This window comes from Rhinatrema bivittatum, chromosome 2 (assembly GCF_901001135.1).
Source record: "Rhinatrema bivittatum chromosome 2, aRhiBiv1.1, whole genome shotgun sequence".
Lineage (NCBI taxonomy): Eukaryota > Metazoa > Chordata > Amphibia > Gymnophiona > Rhinatrematidae > Rhinatrema > Rhinatrema bivittatum.
In genome coordinates, this window is record NC_042616.1 from 86,637,106 (window position 1) to 86,658,121 (window position 21,016).

General features: G+C 44.4%; 1 protein-coding gene across 2 annotated transcripts in view; it reads right to left on the reverse strand.

Moving 5' to 3' along the window:
* The window catches only part of EXOG (exo/endonuclease G), a 118,269-nt gene that overhangs the window by 66,429 nt on the left and 30,824 nt on the right, over positions 1-21,016 (reverse strand). For both annotated transcript variants that reach the window (XM_029588413.1, XM_029588412.1), the window contains exon 3: positions 16,377-16,516. In XM_029588413.1, coding sequence (XP_029444273.1) covers positions 16,377-16,516 — 140 coding nt within the window. The remainder of the gene's footprint in view (positions 1-16,376; positions 16,517-21,016) is intronic.

The following is a 21,016-nucleotide window of genomic DNA, read 5'->3' on the forward strand; positions in this document are numbered from 1 at the left end:
GGCAACTTCATTCATCAGCGACACGGGGCAGCTAATCGATGGACTGTCCAAACAGCAGTGTGGCAGGAAATCTCTGCGGCCAAATTCTCAGCTCACTGCTCTGTGCCACAATGCTCGGAGCACAGACAAACAGCTGAGTGCTGCCTTCTTACCACTGCAGGGCCGGGAGGAGCCTTGGGTCATGATTTCGGAAGCGGCAGCAGCAGCATGCTTGGCCCTTTCTTCTTCCCGCATGCCTGGTCAACATCGATTCCTCTTCTGGGCCAGGGAAGAAGAAAAAGGCCATGTTGCTGTTGCCGGCTTCCACAAAACACCGCTGCGGTTCCCCTCAGGGCTTGAATGTGCCGATAGCACGGGCAGGAATGGCAGCAGTGTTCGTTGAAGAATTCGCTGGGGTGAGGAGAGGGAGGGAAGAGCAGCAGGAGACCAGGATGTGTGCAACACACCTGCCGGTGCTTGGCGACACACCAGTTGAGAACCGCTGGTCTAGACTATTGTAATTCTTTATTAATAGATGTTCCATACAACACTATCAGGCCGCTTCAACTAGTGCAAAACTCTGCTGCAAAAGTTCTTTTTGGGATATGCCGTTATAATCTTGTTACCCCTGTATTAATAAACCTCCCCCAGCTACCCATACAATATAGTATACAGTATAAAATTCCTACTTTAGTTCATAAAATTATACATAACACTGACATTCCTTGATTCAAGATTACCTGTCTATATCCCCCAACACTGCTTACACTCGGCAAACAGTGTAAGCAGTGTTTGCCGAGTGGATGTTCTATCGATTAACAGGCTCATCTGGGGGAGGTTAGGAACAGAGCTATTTCAATCGCAGGTCCCATTTTATGGAATAAGATGCCAGAGAATCTGTGACTCATTCCAGACATAAAAAGATTAAAAAAAAAAAAAAAAGACTTAAAAACATGGCTGTTTAGACAGGCTTTCAGCGAAACGATCTAAGGATTCAGACAGCATTGCGGTTAACAGCAATTACCTGTGATCTTTTAATAATTCTTGGATATCTTTCAGATGTTGAGGGATTAAGAAGGTGCAGATAAAAAAAGAGTGGGCATGTTTTTATTTATTTATTTGATTTATATCCCACTTTTCAGGCACTTCAAAGCAGATTAGATTCAGTTACTGCGGGTACTTCCTATCCCCCAGAGGGCTAACAATCAAAGGGCCTGATTTACTAAGGCTTTTCTCTCATTCTGTCTATGGGAAAAACGTTTAAGTAAATGAGGCCCTTAAGTTTGTACCTGAGGCAATGGAGGGTGAAGTCAATTGCCCAAGGTCACAAAGTCCATCAATAGGATTAGAACCCTGGTTTCCCCAGTTCTTAGCCCACTGCTTTAATTACTAGGCTACTCCTTCACTCCGTTAGCAGATCATACGTCTTCGGAAGCATTAGCTTTCTTAATACAAACTTCTGCCCATTTAATAGCCTCCTCAGGGTTTAAGATCAAAATTAGTTTGAGCCCCTAAAGTCCACATATAGTTTGGAACAGTGGTGGGCAAACTACGGTCCACAGGCCAAATCCGGCCCGTCTATCACTTTGGGACACGCCATTATGTGCAGCCTGCCGATACTCCGATCCACCTGCCCTACGTCATTATCAAAGGCCAAGTTATAGCCCTTGATGACTCTTGAACATCGCTGGGTGGTAAGGGGAGGCCCTGTTCGTTGGCACTGGCAGTGATCCCACCCCCCCGCCAGAGAGGAGTCCATTGGTGTGCCAGCGAGAAAAACACAGTGATGCAGCAGCATCACCTGCCAGAGCCCAGCCAGCGGGCCAAATAAGAAGAAAAACAGTTGCAGCAGCATCAACCACTGGAGCCCAGACTGGTAGGGCCGAAAAAAAAAATGTTACAGCAGCGGCGCCCACCGGAGCCAAGGCCGGCTGGGCTAAAAACAAAGAAAAATAAAAAAGATGCGACAAGCCCAGGCCGGCGAGGCCAAAGGAGGAGAAGGGAGACACAGCAGTTGCGCCTGCTGAGGAAGAAAAGAGACCGACTGGTGGGTCGTCGCTTCAACCCAAGCCAGCAGGGCTGAAGAATGAGCAGAGGTAAAATTGTGCGTTTGGGAGTGCGCTTGTGAGTTTGCCTGTGAATCAGAGATTGATAACCTGCTTGTGTCTGTGCCTGAGACAGAGACTGGTAGCCTGCTTGTGTGTGCGCCTGTGAGAGAGAGAGAGAGATTGGGAGTCTGATTGTGTGTGTGCGTGCCTGTGAAAGAATATCTACAATCTCAGGCTGACTGAAAATGAAATGTTTCCAGGTATGGAGAGGGCGCAGGAATTTTTTTTTTTTTAACTTTATTATTTTTAATTATTGGATGTTTGATATGTCCGCTGTTTTGAAATATTTGATTGATTTGGGGGAAAAGCTTAAAGTTTTTTTTATCATTCTTCTCAATTATTAGGTGGTGTTCTATTTGTCATCTTTTTTGAAATATTCTTTTTATTATTATGGTTTCCTCATTGCTATGACTGATTTATATTTCTTGACTTTGTTTTATCAGGCATGGTGATATTTCTGGTTTTGATTTATTGCGCTGCATTCGAGTCTAGCTTTTAGAAGTTTCCAGTCCAGTTTTTTTGTCTGCACCTTAATATTTATACTTATGGCCAGTATTTGTGACTGAGGTTAGGTGGTCTGTTAGCTGGGAAAATATCTTGTACCTGTTGGGGGTGAAGGTTTTTCTGTTTTTGGTAGAGATTGGGGAGCCATGATTGAAGGGGCTCCTTGGGTGCTAAAAATGATGGTGTTTAAGCCTGCTGGATATTGAAATGCCTGCAGCAAGTTTTGGAAATTTGATAGATGTGTCAAGGACCCACCCTGCCCCACCCACAGGCCTTCGTTGCGCTCAATAACTTGTAATGTGGCCTCAGCACAAACATGTTTGCCCATACCTGGTTTAGAAGGAACCAGTATAGCATAGTTAACTTGTTTTTAGCCTCTGAGAGAAAAAAATACTGCCTTACACTGGGGAAAAAAACCAAAGAACAGCCGACTGAAGAGGTCTGCCTTATGGATATTCTAGATCAGTGCTTCTCAACCGGTGTGTCATGTCTCCCGGTGTCCAACTGCCCGTTGTACTTTCCTTCTCCCTTTTTCCACCCCTGCAGGCCAATTGGAAGCCTTTCTTCCTACGCCCACTGCCCAATGGGAAGCTTCCTTCATTCTGCCTGCCCCCGCGCAGGCCAATCGGAAGCCTCTTCCCTTCTGCCTGCCAGTGGGAGTACGAAGAAGGGAGGAAGCCTTTGATTAGCCGGGGAGGCAGGCATCGCATAGCCCAGGGGTGGGGTGGGAGGAATAGCAGTGTTGAACTCAGACAAAGCAAGGCTACCACGGGAGCCCATCCCCGTGACGGCGAAGAGGAAAACATGACCCCAACCAAGCAAGGACGCCATGGGAGCCCATCCCCGTGGCTGTGAAGAGGAAATCCGACCCCGACAAAGACCACCACGGGAGCCCATCCCCATGGCAGCGAAGAGGAAACCAGACCCTGACAGAGGCCACCACAGGAGCCCACTCCCGTGGCGGCAAAAAAAGAAGGCCCGTGGAATAAAGCCGCGGCGGAACTGGAGCCCATCCCTGCAGTGCAGGAAGAAGTTTTTGGTGAGAGCTTGTGTCTGAGGGTGTGAATGGGTGCCTGGGTGAGAGCTTGTGCGTGTGCGGGTGAGAGCTTGTGTGTATGGGTGTGAATGGAAGCCTGGGTGAGAGCTGGTGTGAATGGGTGCAAGAGCATTTGTATGTGATTGAGAGCTTATATATAAGAGATCATGAATGTGATTGAGTGAGACACTGGTCAGGGAGGTGATGTGTTTCTGTGTGAGAGAGAGAGAGAGCCTGGTCAGGAAGATGACTGGTGTGAGAGAGACCGAGACTGGTCGCGTGTGTGTGTGTGTGTGTGTGATGTTTTAATAATTTTTATTTATTGTTGGATATTATTCTGTTCAGCAGTTGTTTTGTAACATTTTTAGTATAGCTTTACAATTATTTCTGTGTGGGGCTCTATAGCAGCTTGGCTTATTCTGTTTTCCCAATAAGAAATGTATTAGTGTTTAGGGCCTGGTTTAATAGTTGTATTTCTTAGATAGGGTTGTTACTGTTTAGAGTGTGTTCCATAATACAGATGTAACTTTGTGTGCATTATTGCAAATCCTGAGAGTCTGTTAGGTGCTATATTTCTCTTTCCATTTCTCCAGGTTTGCACTGCATGCAGAGTGGCTTTTTTGGTCTTCCATTCCAGTTTGTGTCGCCATATTTATAATTTGTGGTTTTTCTGTACTTGTTGAATGGTGTGTGACCAAGGTGAGGTATTTTACTAGCATGTAGGCATTTGTATCAATCTTATTTGTTGTGTTTTCTCAATAGGATATGCATTAGTGGTAAATTACTGTCTTTTCATAAGGAAGGCTATTGTGCCTGGTAGTAAAGGGAGTTTGTTTTGCTTTTACTGGGATGTCATCAGAACCAGAATATCTTTTTTGTATGGTGAGTTGTACAGGGTAATGCCCTAGATCTTCTCTGCAATTATTGCTGGGGGTTGAGGGGATTCCTGTGGATGCAGAGTGCATGTTTACATTTAGCCCCGTGATGGTCACATGTTCAGTATGTCACACATGTGAGAACCATCTGTCAGGTGTGTCCCGGCCAAAAAAAGGTTGACAACCACTGTTCTAGATATTATTCCAAAAGAAAATGCGGTCTATCTGAATAGTGGTTGCATGGATAAGTTTAAGAAAATTTGGTCTAATTGGCTTAAATTTTTCAAACTAGATTGGTTTGCTTAATGGGAGACTGAATTGGGAAAAACATACTTTCTTCAGAGTGGGATGTGTAAGATTTATCTATGGTAATGACTCCTTTGACTTGTTTTTTTATTTTTGTTCTGAATGTTTCAATAAAAAAAGCAGTAAACAATATAGAAAACAAGATGGCTGGTGAGATGAAGGAAAGATTGGTTCTTACCTAGTTTTCTTTCCTTGAGTCCTACCAGATAAATGTTTTTTCTCCCCTACCAGCAGAGACAAAGAACAAAAGCTTTACTGTATGGTAAGGTACTTAAACAATGTAACACTTGCATTCTGTCAGTAATTCTATATCAAAGCTAAACAACCACCCTCTATGAGCAGGGGTAATGACACTCTTCAAATGAACCCAAAACTAGGCTTGATCGCCCCGACAAGACAGCAACAAATTCACAATTTTCCTTATTGCAAAACATACCTATATATATAATCTATCTATCTATATACAGTGACTTGCAAAAATATTCGACCCCCTAAAAAGTCAGCAGATTTGTATAGTTTACAAATGACACTTACATAGATTGTTCCAGTATATTTATTGCAAATCAATATGCTCTTAAAGTAAATTTTCAAAGTCATAATTCATTATTTCTTTGCATTTTTTTGTTAAATAAAATTAAGAACTGAAAAATGCTGCTTGATAAGTATTCAACCCCTGTACTGTGGAAGTGCTATATTTACACAGATAAAAGATACTGCCCTAACAATTGGCTTACAGTTGGCCTCTGTGTGTGTGAATCATTCAAAAAGGTCACCTTTTCTGAAAAAGAGACCCCCTAAAATTCTAGTACCATTGCTCAGACTGAGTCTGAAGGAAAGCTGTGAAAATGAAGACCAAAGAGCATTCTAAGGAAATTAAAATAATAGACAGGCACAAGGTAGAAAAAGGCTGCAAATTAATATCCCAGTGCTTGGTTATCCCAATGAGCACTGTTGAATCAATTGTGAGGAAATGGAAGCTGCATCATACCACTCAGACACTGCCTAGATAAGGCCGTCCCTCAAAACTCAGTGTCAAAGCAAGGAGGAGTCTTGTGAGGGAAGCCACAGAGGTGCCAACAATCCCTTTGAAAAAGCTACGGATGTGCAGATGACATTCAGTTCTACATTCCTTACACCAAATCAATTGAAAATACAGCATCAACACTCTCAACATACATAAAGGCAAGACAGCATGAATTGACAAAGCTTAAACTAACTCTAAACACAAATAAAACTGAAATTTTTATTTCAGTTTTAATCAGTTTTAATCAACCCTGACCTGGGTAATTTTCATATAACACCCTCTGAACAAGTACAAGACCTAGGAAACAATGAGAACATCACAATGAAAAAGCACATAAAAAAAAAAAAATTCAATTAAAACCGGATACTCCAAACAGAGAATACTGCATCGGTTGAAACCACTGCTAACATTCCAGGATTTCCGCACTGTTACTGTTGCGAGCGTAGCGGTGGACCCTTAGGCCGGCCTAACGGAGTGAGATGGAGAAAGAGGAAGAACACTGCGTGGTAAAGACATAGGCCGGGAGGTGGTGCCAAGCTGAATGTAGAGCTGAAGTCTTCACCCTGGAAGCCGAGGACCCCCCCGGGAGGAGCCCTTGAGGTCCCGGACTGCTGGGACTTAGGCGAACGGAGAGAACTGAAGAGATGTCTTCACCCTGGAAGCCCAAGACCCCCCGGGAGGAGCCCGTGAGGTCCGGACCGCTGGGACTTAGGAGATCAGAGAGAAGAAGATGGATAAAACTAACCTTGGTCGAAACTGGTGACAAGCGTGAAGAATCAAAGACAGCCCGGAGACAGGAACCAGGAAAACAAGCTGGAAATCCAGAACTGGAACTGAGACTGAAGATCTGAAGCTGGAGCTGAACAAATTCAATAAACAGTATCTACAGAAAATCCTGGCTAGGCAGAGTTTAAACACAGCAACAAGCGTCGAGCAGAAAACCTTGTTGCCAAGCAACTTGAATCAGTCAGACGCCAGGTTTAAATATCTACCGACGTCTGACGTCACTCCAGGAGGCGGGCCGTAGTCCAGTGAAAAAAGCAGTTAAAAACCACCCCTCCTTACGCGCACGCGTCAAGGAGGGGAGGGACCAAGTCTCGAGGGTCGACAGCGTCTCCACGAGGGAGATGCCGCCGCAAGGCAGGCCGAACAGGCCCAAATAGCAGCGGCACTTGCCGGTACGCCGGAATAGAAAAGGCGCGCTCGAACCCCCGGACCCCTCAGACGAAGCCTTGGTGGCACTAAGGGCTCAGTCGCGAGGTGTATTCCACGCTGCTACCAGAGCTTTAGCCCTCTTATGAAATGGAAAAGCCTTCACAGGACCTCTAAGAACTTCTAAAATGGGATCCTCGCCTTCCTGTTCAGGCTGAGCTGGCTTGTCTGTGATACCCAACTGTGCTAGGGCTTGAGTAGTCATGGGTGTCCACCCCTCTCTTTTAAAAAGTTAATTAATCCACCTCAAGACCAATATCCACATCTGACTGCAGACATTTATGGCAAGGAGGAACCCAAAGACCCTCAAAGGAGTCCTCGTGCCCCAGCAACAGTAGAATCAGAGCCTTTTTAAATAAAAACACCCTATGCATGAGCACAGCAAATTCAGGGGGGAAAAAGGCTCCTTCTGGCACCTGCCCCAACCTATCCTGAAAAGTAGAGCTTCCAGCACTTTTTCCCATGGCATGCTTAAGCTACCCTCCTCTGGGGTCAGAATAAGTGGGTCTGTGAAGGCCTCTCTGCCCTCTCCCTTAGCAACGGAAGCACCTAAAATGGCCACTGCTTCTCTGCCTAGATCCCCGCTTGCAGACTCTGGACCTATAGCAACTGATTGCTTCCAGGAACCAAGAACTGATCCGCCCTCGTTAGCCAAGATGGGTTCACCAGTGCAACCCTCTCCATCACCCGTGTAAGACTGACAGAACCTGAAGGCCTGAATCATCCTTGGCGGCCTCCATACATGGGGCACTTTTTCCCGCACTCACTGCAGCAGCCATTGCTGTCAGCACCATGCAAGAGCAGGAACAGAGAAAAACAAATCCACCACTTTACTCACTGTCCTCCTTGTGGTCAAATATCTGGTCGGAAAGGGTTCCACAGCACAGGACAACTGCCACTGGAGTCAGTAAACATTTCCTCCATGTTTAACAACTAGTTCTCCCTCTGCTTTTTTTTTTTAAACTTTACCCAAAACAGCAGAGTCATAAAATAATGAAAAAATATATTTTCTTGACATTGAATCTCTAGAATCCAAGCAGGGCGCAGATAGAAAGGAGAGAAGAGAGGCAAAGGAATGAGGGAGCTAGCTCCACTAGCTTTCAGACTCTACTCCCTGCAAGGACGCATGCTTGCCAAAGTCACCAACCTCCTTCTCATCCCTAATCAACCAGGATAGCCCACGTAGGACTTGCATACTCTTGGAAACAATTTGTCCACCATCCCATCTGACTGTAGGTTCAACAATTCTACCAACGGCTGGAGACAGAGAATACTAAAAGACTGCAGGTAGCACACTAAGTTCCTTAGTGTACAATAAAGCTTTTGTTCTCTGTCTCCAACTGTTGGAAAAGGAGAAAAAACATATATCTGGACTGATCTGGAGGACAATAAAGAATGTAGAAAATGGTTGTAGTGGGCTTGACATTCATAGTAGACATGGAATAAGATAGGAGAGAACTAGCAACAGCAAGAGAAGGAGTAGAGGAGCCATAAAAACAAAAAAACTGACTAACCTGAGACAACAGTATGAGCCGCATACTTCCTGGCAAGCAGCTGGAAGGAGCATGAAGAGTGAGCAGCCCAAGTGGGATGTGGTAAACTCAGGAGTCCACCACCAAAGAAGCTGGGAGAAGCATGAAGATGGACTGCAGATGGCCTTCCTCAGTTAGACCTATACAGGGCCATTTTAATAATAACTACAATAATTTGTTGACCAAAAAAGTACCTTTTTTTTTTTTAATTTTAGCTCAAATGCCTTGGTTTTATCTGGCTCAAAGAAGAGAGAGAGGTTACACATTGCACAGGTGAGCCCAAGAGTCCTCCTGAATCTTAATCCAGTGCCCCAATCACTAAGCTCCTCCTATTGCACATTTCATAATAATCCCTGGTTTGTTAATTTATAATGACCTTGCTTCATTCTGTGTAATCTGCCTTGAAGTAGTCTTTGCCGTGAAAGGTGGTGTATGAATTCAATAATAAATTAAAATACAGTAGCCAATAACTGTGCTTGCAATAAATGGACTAAAGTTGAGAGGAGATATAAAATAGGGGCAGAACCTCCCACCCCCCCAAAAGGTAGCTGTGAACAAAGGACCACTGTGCCAGATCTCAGCCCGGGTTCTGACTGAGCTGGAAGTCCAAAGAGCAGGAAGGTAAATTGGCTCTTACCTGCAAATTTTCATTCCTGTAGTACCACAGATCAGTCCAGACTCCTGGGTTTTGCCTCCCTGGGTTTTGCCTCCCTGGGTTTTGCCTCCCTGCCAGCAGATGGGTTTTGCCTCCCTGCCAGCAGATGGAGACATAACCCAGTGTGCCACCTAGAGTCCCTCAGTATCGACCTGTACCCAAGCCAAGATAACAGCAACAACCATAACCTTCTAAGCAAACTCCCTCCTCTCCAGCGAGCCAGAGGAAGGTAAAGTTGCCCAAAAAGACAAATGGAAAACTCATTTCCCAAATTTAACATAAGAATTCAGCATTAAAAACCTCCAACAACTCCGCACTATATATAAAGCAACAGTACGAGCGCACCCCCCGTAAATGGGCAATTCTCTGGACTGATCTGTGGTACTACAGGAATGAAAATTAGCAGGACCAATTTTCCTCTCTCTGTATGTACCCAGATTAGTCCAAACTCCTGGGATTTACCTAAGCTCCCCTTAACTCAGATGGAACCTGGAGAGCTCTGCTCTAGAACACTCTTGCCAAAGCACATGGAAGCCAGAGCCCTGACATCAAAGCAATAATGCCTAGCAAAAGTGTTCAACATCTTCCCAGTAGCTGCCCTGCAGATTTCTATTGGGACTCAGACCAGGAAGTCGCCTGAGAACACGTCGAGTGTGCCGCTAAACCCCTTGGCACCGGGTGCCCTTTAGAAAAGTAAGTCAACTCGATCACTTCTTTAAGCCACCATGCAATTGTAGCCTTAGAAGCCTTACCTCCCTTCTTTGGACCACTCCACAGTACAAAGAGGTGATCCGATCTACAAAGAGGTGATCCGATCTACAAAGAGGTGATCCGATCTACGGAAATCATTAGTAACCTATTGATACCTTAATAATCCACGACACTCATCTAAAAGCCTCAGCTACCCAGCATGAGGCGCAGGGGAATCCAAAGCTGGAAGTTCCACTGTCTGACTAAGATGGGACGCCAAGACTACCTTCAGCAGAAAAGACGACACCATGCATAAAGATACCTCAAAATCAGAATCTGTAGGAAGGAATCTTAACACGACAGCGGCTAGAACTCTGAAATTCTCTTGGCTGAACAAACAGCCAACAAGAAAACCCCTTTAAGAGTCTATTCCTTAAACACAGCCCTCTTTATTGGTTCAAACCAAGCCTCACAAAATCCTCTAAGGATTAGATTCCGTTTCCAAGGTGGACAAATGTTCCGCACCTGAGGACGCAAGTTCTTATCTACCCAAAGGAACTGTAATAAAATCTGGATATGCAGACAGAGGATACCCTTGCACCTTACCCCAGAGACAACCTTATGTTGCTACCTGGACTCTCAGAGTTAAAGGTCAATCCCTTCCTGTAGAAAAGCCAAAATATATGACACTGTAGCCGGAACAGGCTGAAGCTGCACTCCACCAACAGCAGATCAGGAGTCGAAGACGCTCCAAATTCGCATATACGTCAAGGATGTAGAAAGTCATTTAGCCTGCAATAAGGTGGAAATAACTGCTTCAGAATACCCCCTCTGTCTCAGTCGTCTCCTTTCAGAAGCAAAGCCACGAGACAGAAGTGAGTGACCTGATCCGAAAATATTGGGCTGTGATGGAGAAGAGGCGACCAATGTCCACCAGGAAGACCTTGTGAGGCTGGAAAATTGGGCATCAAAATGGCAGATGAAATTTAATGTGGACAAGTGCAAGGTGATGCATATAGGAAAAAAGAACCCATGCTATAGTTACACAATGTTAGGTTCCATATTAGGTGCTACAACCCAAGAAAGAGATCTAGGCGTCATAGTGGATAACACATTGAAATCGTCTGTTCAGTGTGCTGCGGCAGTCAAAAAAGCAAACAGAATGTTGGGAATTATTAGAAAGGGAATGGTGAATAAAACAGAAAATGTCATAATGCCTCTGTATCGCTCCATGGTGAGACCGCACCTTGAATACTGTTTACAATTCTGGTCGCCGCATCTCAAAAAAGATACAATTGCGATGGAGAAGGTACAGAGAAGGGCAACCAAAATGATAAAGGGAATGGAACAGCTCCCCTATGAGGAAAGACTAAAGAGGTTAGGACTTTTCAGCTTGGAGAAGAGACGGCTGAGGGGGGATATGATAGAGGTGTTTAAAATCATGAGAGGTCTAGAACGGGTGAATCGGTTATTTACTCTTTCGGATAATAGAAAGACTAGGGGGCACTCCATGAAGTTAGCATGTGGCACATTTAAAACTAATCGGAGAAAGTTCTTTTTCACTCAACGCACGATTAAACTCTGGAATTTGTTGCCAGAAGATGTGGTTAGTGCAGTTAGTATAGCTGTGTTTAAAAAAGGATTGGATAAGTTCTTGGAGGAGAAGTCCATTACCTGCTATTAATTAAGCTGACTTAGATAATAACCACTGCTATTATTAGCCACGGTAACATGGAATAGACTTAGTTTTTGGGTACTTGCCAGGTTCTTATGGCCTGGATTGGCCACTGTTGGAAACAGGATGGTGGGCTTGATGGACCCTTGGTCTGACCCAGTATGGCATGTTCTTATGTTCTTAACCTCAGCGGCCAGTCTATAGCCATGTTGATCTGTGAGGGAGTCGTTTGGACCATTAGATATCCGAGGGGTTAAAGGTGCTCTTAAGGAAGATAAGGCCATTGCAGAAAAACAAGATTAATTCTTTGCTTCTGTGTTTACTAATGAGGATGTTTGGGAGATACCGGTTCCGGAGATGGTTTTCAAGGGTGATGAGCAAGATGAACTGAATCAAATCACTGTTAACCTGGAAGATGTAGTAGGCAAGATTGACAAATCACCTGGACCAGATGGTATGCATCCCAGGGTTCTGAAGGAATTCCAAAATGAAATTTCAGATCTAATAGTTAAAATTTGTAACCTATTAAAATCATCCATTGTACCTGTAGACTGAAGAATGACCAATGTAACCCCAATATTTAAAAAGGGCTCCAGGTGCAATCTGGGAAACTATAGACCAGTAAGCCTGACTTCAGTGCTGGGAAAAATAGTCAAAACTATTCTAAAGATCAAAATTACAAGGTATACAGAGAGACATGGTTGAATAGAACACAATCAGCATGGATTTACCCAAGGTAAGTCTTGCCTCACAACTCTGCTTCATTTTTTTGAAGGTGTTAATATACATGTGGATAAAGGTGAACTGGTAGATGTAGTGTATTTGGATTTTCAGAAGGTGATTGACAAAGTCCCTCATGAGACGCTTCTAAGAAAACTATAAAGTAGGAGATGATGTCCTTTCGTGGATTACGAACTGGTTAAAAGACAGGAAACAGAGTAGGATTAAACGGTAAATTTTCTCAGTGGAAAATGGTAAACAGTGGAGTGCCTCAGGGATCAGTACTTGGACAGGTGCTTTTTCAATATATTTATAAATGATTTGGAAAGGAATACAACGAGTGAGGTAATCAAATTTGCAGATGATACAGAATTATTCAGAGCAGTTAAATCACAAGCGGATTATGATAAATTGCAGGAAGACCTTGTGAGACTGGAAGATTGGGTATCCTCGGCGATGTAAGATGCTGCCAGCTGCTACAAGTGCTGCTCCGCCAAGAGAATCAACTTCCAGGCCTCGCGATAGGATCCATACTGGATGGCCATCATACTGGATGTAGGCCACCATCTGATATGATCCATACTGGATGGCCGCATATCCGTAGCAGACATGCAAGCAATGCGAAATGCACCGCTCTCATCTCTAACCAATTGATAGACCATGAGGCCTCCTGTTTCGATCACTGGCCCTGCGCCAACTGATCTTTACACCCCACCTTCCATCTGGAGAGGCTTGCAGTGGTGGTGACTATTACCCAATTCAGAACCTCCAATTCAGCACCCACATGAAATTGGTGTAAGCCAGCCACCACAAAAGACCGTCCCTGGCTTTCTCCCTCTAAGGGAAGAGGAAGATGAAACTCTTCCAATAACGGATTCCAGTAGGAGAGAAGAGCCCTCTGCAGAGGCCACATATGTGCAAATTCCCAATGCATTAATTTCAAATGTCAATGCCATAAAACCCAGAACCTGTAAATAGTCCCAGACTCTGGGCACCGAAAGCTCTAGCAAATGCCATACCTGACTCTGCAATTTCAGCAATCTCTCTCGTGAAAAACACTCTCTCCGCTAGCTTGTCGAACTGAGCTCTCAGATACGCCAGAGTTTGAGAGGGGATTAAATTGGTCATTGCTAGGATCACTACCCATTCTAGAGACTTGAAGAGCATCAGTACCTTTTGTACTGATTGTAGACATGCTTCCTCTAAATTCCTACAAATAAGCCAGTCATTCAGACACAGATGCACCAACGGACCTCCTTTTGCAATGTGGCCGACACCACCACCATCACCTTGGTGAAGGTATCGGAGCCATTGTCAGCCGAAGGGAAGGACTTGAAATTAAAAATGTTCCCTTAGGACCATGAACCTCAGGAATCTGTGGGGCTCCGGCCTGATGGCTATGTACAGATATGCCTGCTAAGAACTCTCCCTTACATACTGCCATGATGGACCTCAGAGTCTTTGGAAACAGGGAACCTTGAGAGCTACTTTTGCCTTCTTTAAATCCAATATCAACCGAAACATCCCCTTCTTTTTTTTGGAACCACGAAAAAGATGGAATATAGGAAAATTGGTTCTTCCCCTTTATAAAAACATACCTCTGAGGCATTCCACGGAAGGCCAATGAACTCAAATTGGATACAGGGCAGAAAGAAACAGGACAACTTAAAACTGACCTCCAGCCACAGTGAGCGTGTTCAAGGCCTGAGCTAACAAATTCAGTAAGACATCTCTGCGAAAAAGGAAAAAATCTGAGCAGAGTCCAATGCGGCTCTCAATCAGATGTAATTTCTCCCTTTCTAGAAGTGAGAAAGCCAATTCCCCATCAGAATCCTCCAATGTCTCATGATCCACATCCCCTTGAACGTTACCAGGGACAGAATCTCTGTGGCATTTGCCCACCATGACTGACAAATGGGAGGCCTGAGCATGCGATCCCTACATAGTAGGTTGCTTCGCCTTTGCTGGGTCCCCCTGCAGAAAAGTCTGCAGGCCCTGGAAACATTCCACACAGGAGGAGAATGGATCTATACCAGAGCCCATAGGCCCACCTTGCTGTCTCCAACCTATCTCTTGAGGAAGCTTCTGCCATTGGGAACAAGGGAGGAGAAGAACTGACCATTGCCTTGCCTCCCATTCCACTCCCCTCCAGAGACACCAGAGGCCGAGGGGATGTCCCAACATGGGCAAAAGCTGTAATCAAATTGCTTTGAGCATCTAAAAGGTGCTGACACAGAGAAAAAGAGAGAGTGAGGTCTGAGAATTGCTCTCAGAGAGCAAGCCTCACAGAGGGCAAGGAGCTTTAAACTGTTCAGCCCCACGCCTAGCTTACCTGAATTTCGGCTCTAGGCGGCCTCCTGCGCACACACCAACACCATCCGTGCATACAAGTGTACTCCTCCAGGACATGTGCAAATACGAGCTCAAGACTAGTCTGCAATCGTACGCGCACAAGTACCCATGCAAATACGCGCTTAAGTCTAGGTCACAGACGTACGTGCTCAAATCTAGGCCTCAGCCTTACATGCACAGGTCCCCACACAAGCAACTGCCCCATGCCTATGTGCACGGGAAAAGAACCACCACCACAGCCTACCATGTGGCTAAGAAAAGTCTGTCTGCACCTTCCACATATTTAAGCCCAGATCCATTCAATATCCAGCACCGAAAATCACTGAAGGCCTGAACAGCTTCTCAACAGCTCAGGCCTTTTGACCGGCCGAGAATCCCTGGAGACTGGGCTGAGAGCCAGCTTTCCCCGCTGCCTGTTCCACTAAACAAGCTTTGTGCATAAGTAAATTAAAACTGGCTGAAGACCTCTACCAGAATCAGAGACTCCTCCCTCAGTGTAAGTGCCTCTCTGCACCTCTGTGGGACAGGGAACCACCGGCGATAGTTGAGGAGGGTATTCCCCGCCTTTCCTGCCGATGTTACAGACACTGCTAGGGAATAAAAAACGGTCGCCTTTCTTGTGCTACTGGGGAAAGCCTCAGCACTAGACCCAGCCACCCATGAGGCTCATTTAGCAGTCAGTCTAGTGCTGGGCTTCCCCAAAGTGACTTCCCCACCAGGGATGCACATCAAATACAAGCTGTATGAATTTAGGCGTGACCGCAAGTCTGCACATGAACGGCACGGTCTGCCTTGCGCCATTGCCACACGGCCTGAACAGCGCTCCTCTATTCCCAAACCCATTTACCTGAAGCTCAGGAAATCCCCGGGTAACCAGTTCTGAAGCAGCGATCAAGAACCTGAGTGACCGGCACAACAATTCCACTGCCTCCCGGTCGCTTTTTTTTTTTTTTTCTTTTTTTTAAATCAAGCTTTAAAACTGCATCCGCTGCTGTAACTAGCCCCGGAACAAAGAGGAACAGAAATTCAATTCTTCCCTGCTTCGACATGACCTGAAATGCAGAGCTGCCAGTGGAACCAATGCTGCCTCATGGGGAATGAGGGATTTGGACCACCAGATGTACATCCCCATGGAATCTCGGAGCAAGCTGCCATTAGGGTCACCAATCCCCTGTTCGTCCACCTCAAGCCAGGGGGGGGGGGGATGGCTCTACCAGCCCCTAATCCTCCCACCCCTCTCCCCAGGAAGGAAGTAGAAAGCTCTCCTCTTTTTCTTCTTTTTCTTATAAACTCCACTGCAGGTTTTAACACCATCTACCATCTGCTGGAGACAGAGAAATACTGAAGGACTGCAGGTGGCACACTGAGTTATGTACAGTGTCAGTGAAACTCTCTCTGTCTCCATCTGCTGGCAGGGAGGCAAAACCCAGGAGTCTGGACTGATCTGGGTACACACAGGGAAAAACAAGCTTCTAGTTTTAGAACACACTGATCCAATGAGTTCTATCTGTATTGCCACTCATTACCCTCCTAAAGAACTTCACTTTGTGGCCCAATTGCATATCTTCTGCTATTAACTTTCAAAGCCCCAAAAGACAAAGGGTGAATTGTTGTGAGACTACTGCAGCAGTCCAGCTGCCAAAAAGCCAGATTGCAAATTATTCTTAATGCTCCATACCCCTCCCCCCCATGCTTCATCCATGCTTACCTCCGAAAATTTGTTGTCTCCAGCTGGTGCCATGTGACCTCTTGACCATCCACTCTTAAAGTAGTCTTCATTAGTGGCACTGAACATAGGAGGGACACTGGGATCAGGCCTGAATTTACAGCGTTCCCGGTTCGTATCCCCTAATGAAAGATAAGAAAGAATGATTCAGCTACTTACTACTGCTTACCAAAACTGTATGGGGTACATTTCCAATAGGGTGCCTAACAGTATGTATATATATATATATATATATATATATATATATATATATATATATATATATATATATATATATATATATATATATATATATATATATATATATATATACATACATACACACACACACACACACACTTTTCAGCCACCACAAAGCCTCTAATTTTGAAACCAAGTACCAGAGTATGCTGAAATTGTTATGCAGCTAAAATACTGGTGTATACTTAACACATCAAAGGTGAAATTTCATGTTACCTGATAATTTCATTTCCTTGAGTCTTGCTAGACTAGTCCTTACTCATGGGATTTCCCCCTCCACAGCCTTCAGTGACAAAGAACATCTTTTTCCCTTGTGAAGTTATGTCGTTATAAGGGGGATGTGGTCTTAGGCAGGTGCCAGTAACCTTATGTCAGAGCAGGAATGAGACAACTACCCCAACACCAGAACTTCCCAATCACTGTGCCACAAGACGCTAAGATTCCTCCTGTGCCGTTGTGGTCTACCTTGCAGAGACGGAAGTAGGAGTTTGCCATTCCTAAGCACTGTTACTGCTGTTGTGCGGCCGACTCCCTCCCTCCCCCCACCCCCTGTAAGGTCAGACAATATTGAGCAGGAAGTGCAAAGCACAGTCCACCAGTTTGCTGCAGCAGCTCAGGCATATATTTTGTCACAAAAACTGGAACAATTTGAAGGTCATTGGCAAATATTTCCATCTTACAAAAATTAAGTAATTTTCCAACCTTGCTTGTGTCTGTATAATTTTTTTTTTTATTGGGCGAGGAAAAATAATCTGAAGGAAGGCGATCTCGGAGTTGGACAGAAGAGAAGGGGAGGGTGAGAGGACCAGGGATGGGGAGAGGAAAGGAGGACGACTAGGAATGGGGTAAGGAGAAAGTGAAAGGACTTGGTATTGGAGAGAGGAGAATGAGAAGGAAAGAGGACTGGGGATGGGGGAGAAGGGGGAAGATCGAAGAAGAAGGGAACATATGGAATCTGAGATGGGAGGAACAGAGGGAGAGGGATGGGACTGAAAAAGGGGAAGGGAGTAGGAAATGTTGGGGGCTGGGTTCCAGGATTTGGAAAGAGGAAAAAAAGGGAGAATCCAGGATCTGGGGGGAAAGAAATTGAGATCAAGGGAGAGAGAACTTGCAGTGGGTGGGGGAAGGGGAAGAGGTAGGAATCCTTACTGTGCTCCTGTCCTGCTCCCCCTTACAACTCCTCTCTAACCTCTCAATCTAGCACCCACACCCACAGCCCAGAATCAATCTCTCTCTCACACACATAAGCATACACACAATGATCCCCATTCAGCCCCTTCTAATCTTACCAAAATGAACCCCCTTTGCCCTCCTGTGCTCCAGGCTCACAAGCAGATTGTGATAAATTGCAGGGGGACCTTGTGAAACTGGAAAATTGGGCATCAAATGGCAGATGAAATTTAATGTTGATAAGTGCAAGGTAATGCATATAGGGAAAAATAACCCTTGCTGTGTAGTCACATGAAGTTAGTTCCATATTATGAGCTGCCACACAGGAAAGAGATCTAGGCATCATAGTGGATAACACATTGAAATCATCGGTTCGGTGTGCTGCGGTAGTCAAAAAAAGCAAACAGGAATTATTAGGAATGGAATGGTGAATAAAACGGAAAACGTCATATGCCTCTGTATGCCTTGAATACGGTACGGTGTCACAGCATCTCAAAAAATATATAGTTTCGATAGAGAAGGGCAACCAAAATGACAAAAGGGATGGAACAGCTCCCCTATGAGGAAAGACTAAAGAAGTTATGGCTTTTCAGCTTGGTGAAGAGATGGCTGAGGGAGGATATGATAGAGGTGTTTAAAATCATGAGAAATCTAGAACAGGTAAATATTAATCGGTTATTTACTCTTTCAGAGTTAGCATATAGCAGGGGATTTTAGCCAGAAATCTGGAGAGGGATTATGTGAATAACAATCTTAAAAAAAAACCTGCAAAAAATGTATGAATCTTCAGACTGAAGGAGAAGGTACAGAGAAGGACTACCAAAATGATAAGGGGAATGGAACAGCTCCCCTATGAGGAAAAACTAAAGAGGTTATGGCTTTTCAGCTTGGAGAAGAGACAGCTGAGGGGGGATATGATAGAGGTGTTTAAAATCATGAGAGGTCTAGAACGGGTAGATGTGAATCTGTTATTTACTCTTTCGAATAATAGAAAGACTAGGGGGCACTCCATGAAGTTAGCATGTGGCACATGTAAAACTAATCGGAGAAAGTTCTTTTTTACTCAACGCACAATTAAACTCTGGAATTCGTTACCAGGGATGTGGTTAGTGCAGTTAGTGTAACTGAGTTTAAAAAAGGTTTGGATAAGTTCTTGGAGAAGAAGTCCATTACCTTCTATTAATCAAGTTGACTTAGAAAATAGCCACTACTATTACTAGCATCAGTACGATGGGATATTCTTAGTTTTTGGGTACTTGCAGCCTGGACTGGCCACTGTTGGAAACAAGATGCTGGGCTTGATTGACCCTTGGTCTGACCCAGTATGGCAATTTTTTATATTCTTATGTGAGTAGTGTATGTGTGAGAAAGACATTGGTCAGGGAGGTGACTGGTGTGTGTGTGTGTACGAGTGTGTGTGTGAGAGAGAGAGAGAGAGAGAGAGAGAGATTAGTCTTGGGCCCTAAGGAACAGGAGCATAAGGACAGAGCTTCAGCAGCCATTGCAGCTTCTGGTATGTGCTATTGGCCTGCAAGGAAAAGGAGTAGGAGAGTTGCTGGAGAGGGTAAGTAAAGGTGGCTTTTTAAGTTTATTTTTCTTGATTGACTGCCATTTTAATTACTGGGTATTATGCGATGTGTCTGCTGCATGAAATATTTTATTGGTGTTTAGAGAATTTTTAATAATTTAAAGACTAGATGTTATTCTATCAGTTGTTTTGAAACATTTATTAGTTTAGTTTTAAAATTATTTTATATTACTTGAGAAATGTATAAACAGAAATGTGGAAACAAAAACTAAACTGGAAACAGCAAGAAGCCAGACAGTGAATGCAGTGAAACAATGGAAAAACAAAAATGTGTGACCCAGGTAAAGGTATTCTGCAAACTTGTAGTTTCTGTGTAGGGATTCTGTTTTCCTAATAGGAGGTGTATTGGTGTTTAGGGCCTTGTTAAATTTTTGTAGTGTTGCCTTTTCATAGGTAGGGTTGTTACTGTTTGAATAAGTTCCATAATGCAGGTGTAACCTTTTGCACATTAGTTTGTGTACATTATTGCAGATTCTGGCTCTCCATTCCAGTTTGTCTCCAGATTTGTACTTTTCAGTCTTTCTGTACTTGGTGAAGGTCAATTCCATGTGTGTGTGGGACCGAGGTAAAGTATTTTACTAGCATGTAGGCATTTGTATCAATATTATTTGTTGTGTTTTCTCAATAGGACATGTATTGATGGTAAATTACTTTTTTTTTCATAAGGAGGGCTACTGCACTTGGTAGGAGAGAGGGTGTTTATGTTGCTGTTACTGAGTTGACACCAGAAACATCATTTTTGTATGGTAAATTGAACGGGGATTGTCCTAGTTCTATTCTGTACCCATTGTTGGGGGGGTCAGGGTGGATCCTGTAGATACAGAGTATATGTTTATATTTAGCCCCTTGATCATGTGTTCAGCGTCATGCATGTGAGAACCATTTTTCAGGTGTGTCCTGACAGAAAAAATGACAGGTAATAAGACTGTGAATAAAATTCTGTGAATAAAATTCTGGTAGTTTGTTCAGAAAGGATGATATGGAGTAATATCATAGAGAATATCATAGAGAAAAAAAGTCACATATTAGCAGTGTTTTGGATATGTATAGAGGTGGCTCCAAGGTTACAGGCTGATAGGACTGTGAGGATTACAGCATAAACCACAGAAATAGAGAAAGGAGGAAGAGAAGCGAGATTGGGGGGAGGGAGGAGGGAGGAGGCAAATCTTTTTTGTGCTGGGGCCACATTACAAGTTATCAAGCGCAATAAGGGCTGGGGGGGGGGGTCCCCCCTTGGAGCTCTCGACATAATCAAATCCCCAGCACTTGCTGCAGGCAGTTCAGTATCCAGCAAGCTTAATCCCATCATTTTTAGCACCAGAAGTGCCCTTCAATCACGGGTTCCAGCCTTTACTAAAATCAGAAAAACCTTCAACCCAACAGTGTACAAGGTGTTTTCCCAGCTAGCAGACTATCTCACTTCAGTCACAAATGCAGAACACAAACAGAACCTGTAGGAAATATCCCAATTCTTGCTATCAAGGACAAGCAGCTAAGATGGAGTCTCTGATGTCAATAAAAATGGACATTGACCTATTTGGACTATGCACAGCTAAATGCAGAGAAAATACACAGGGCCTTTCAGCCCTGGGCAGCCAAAGAACATGCCATGCTGGGTCAGACC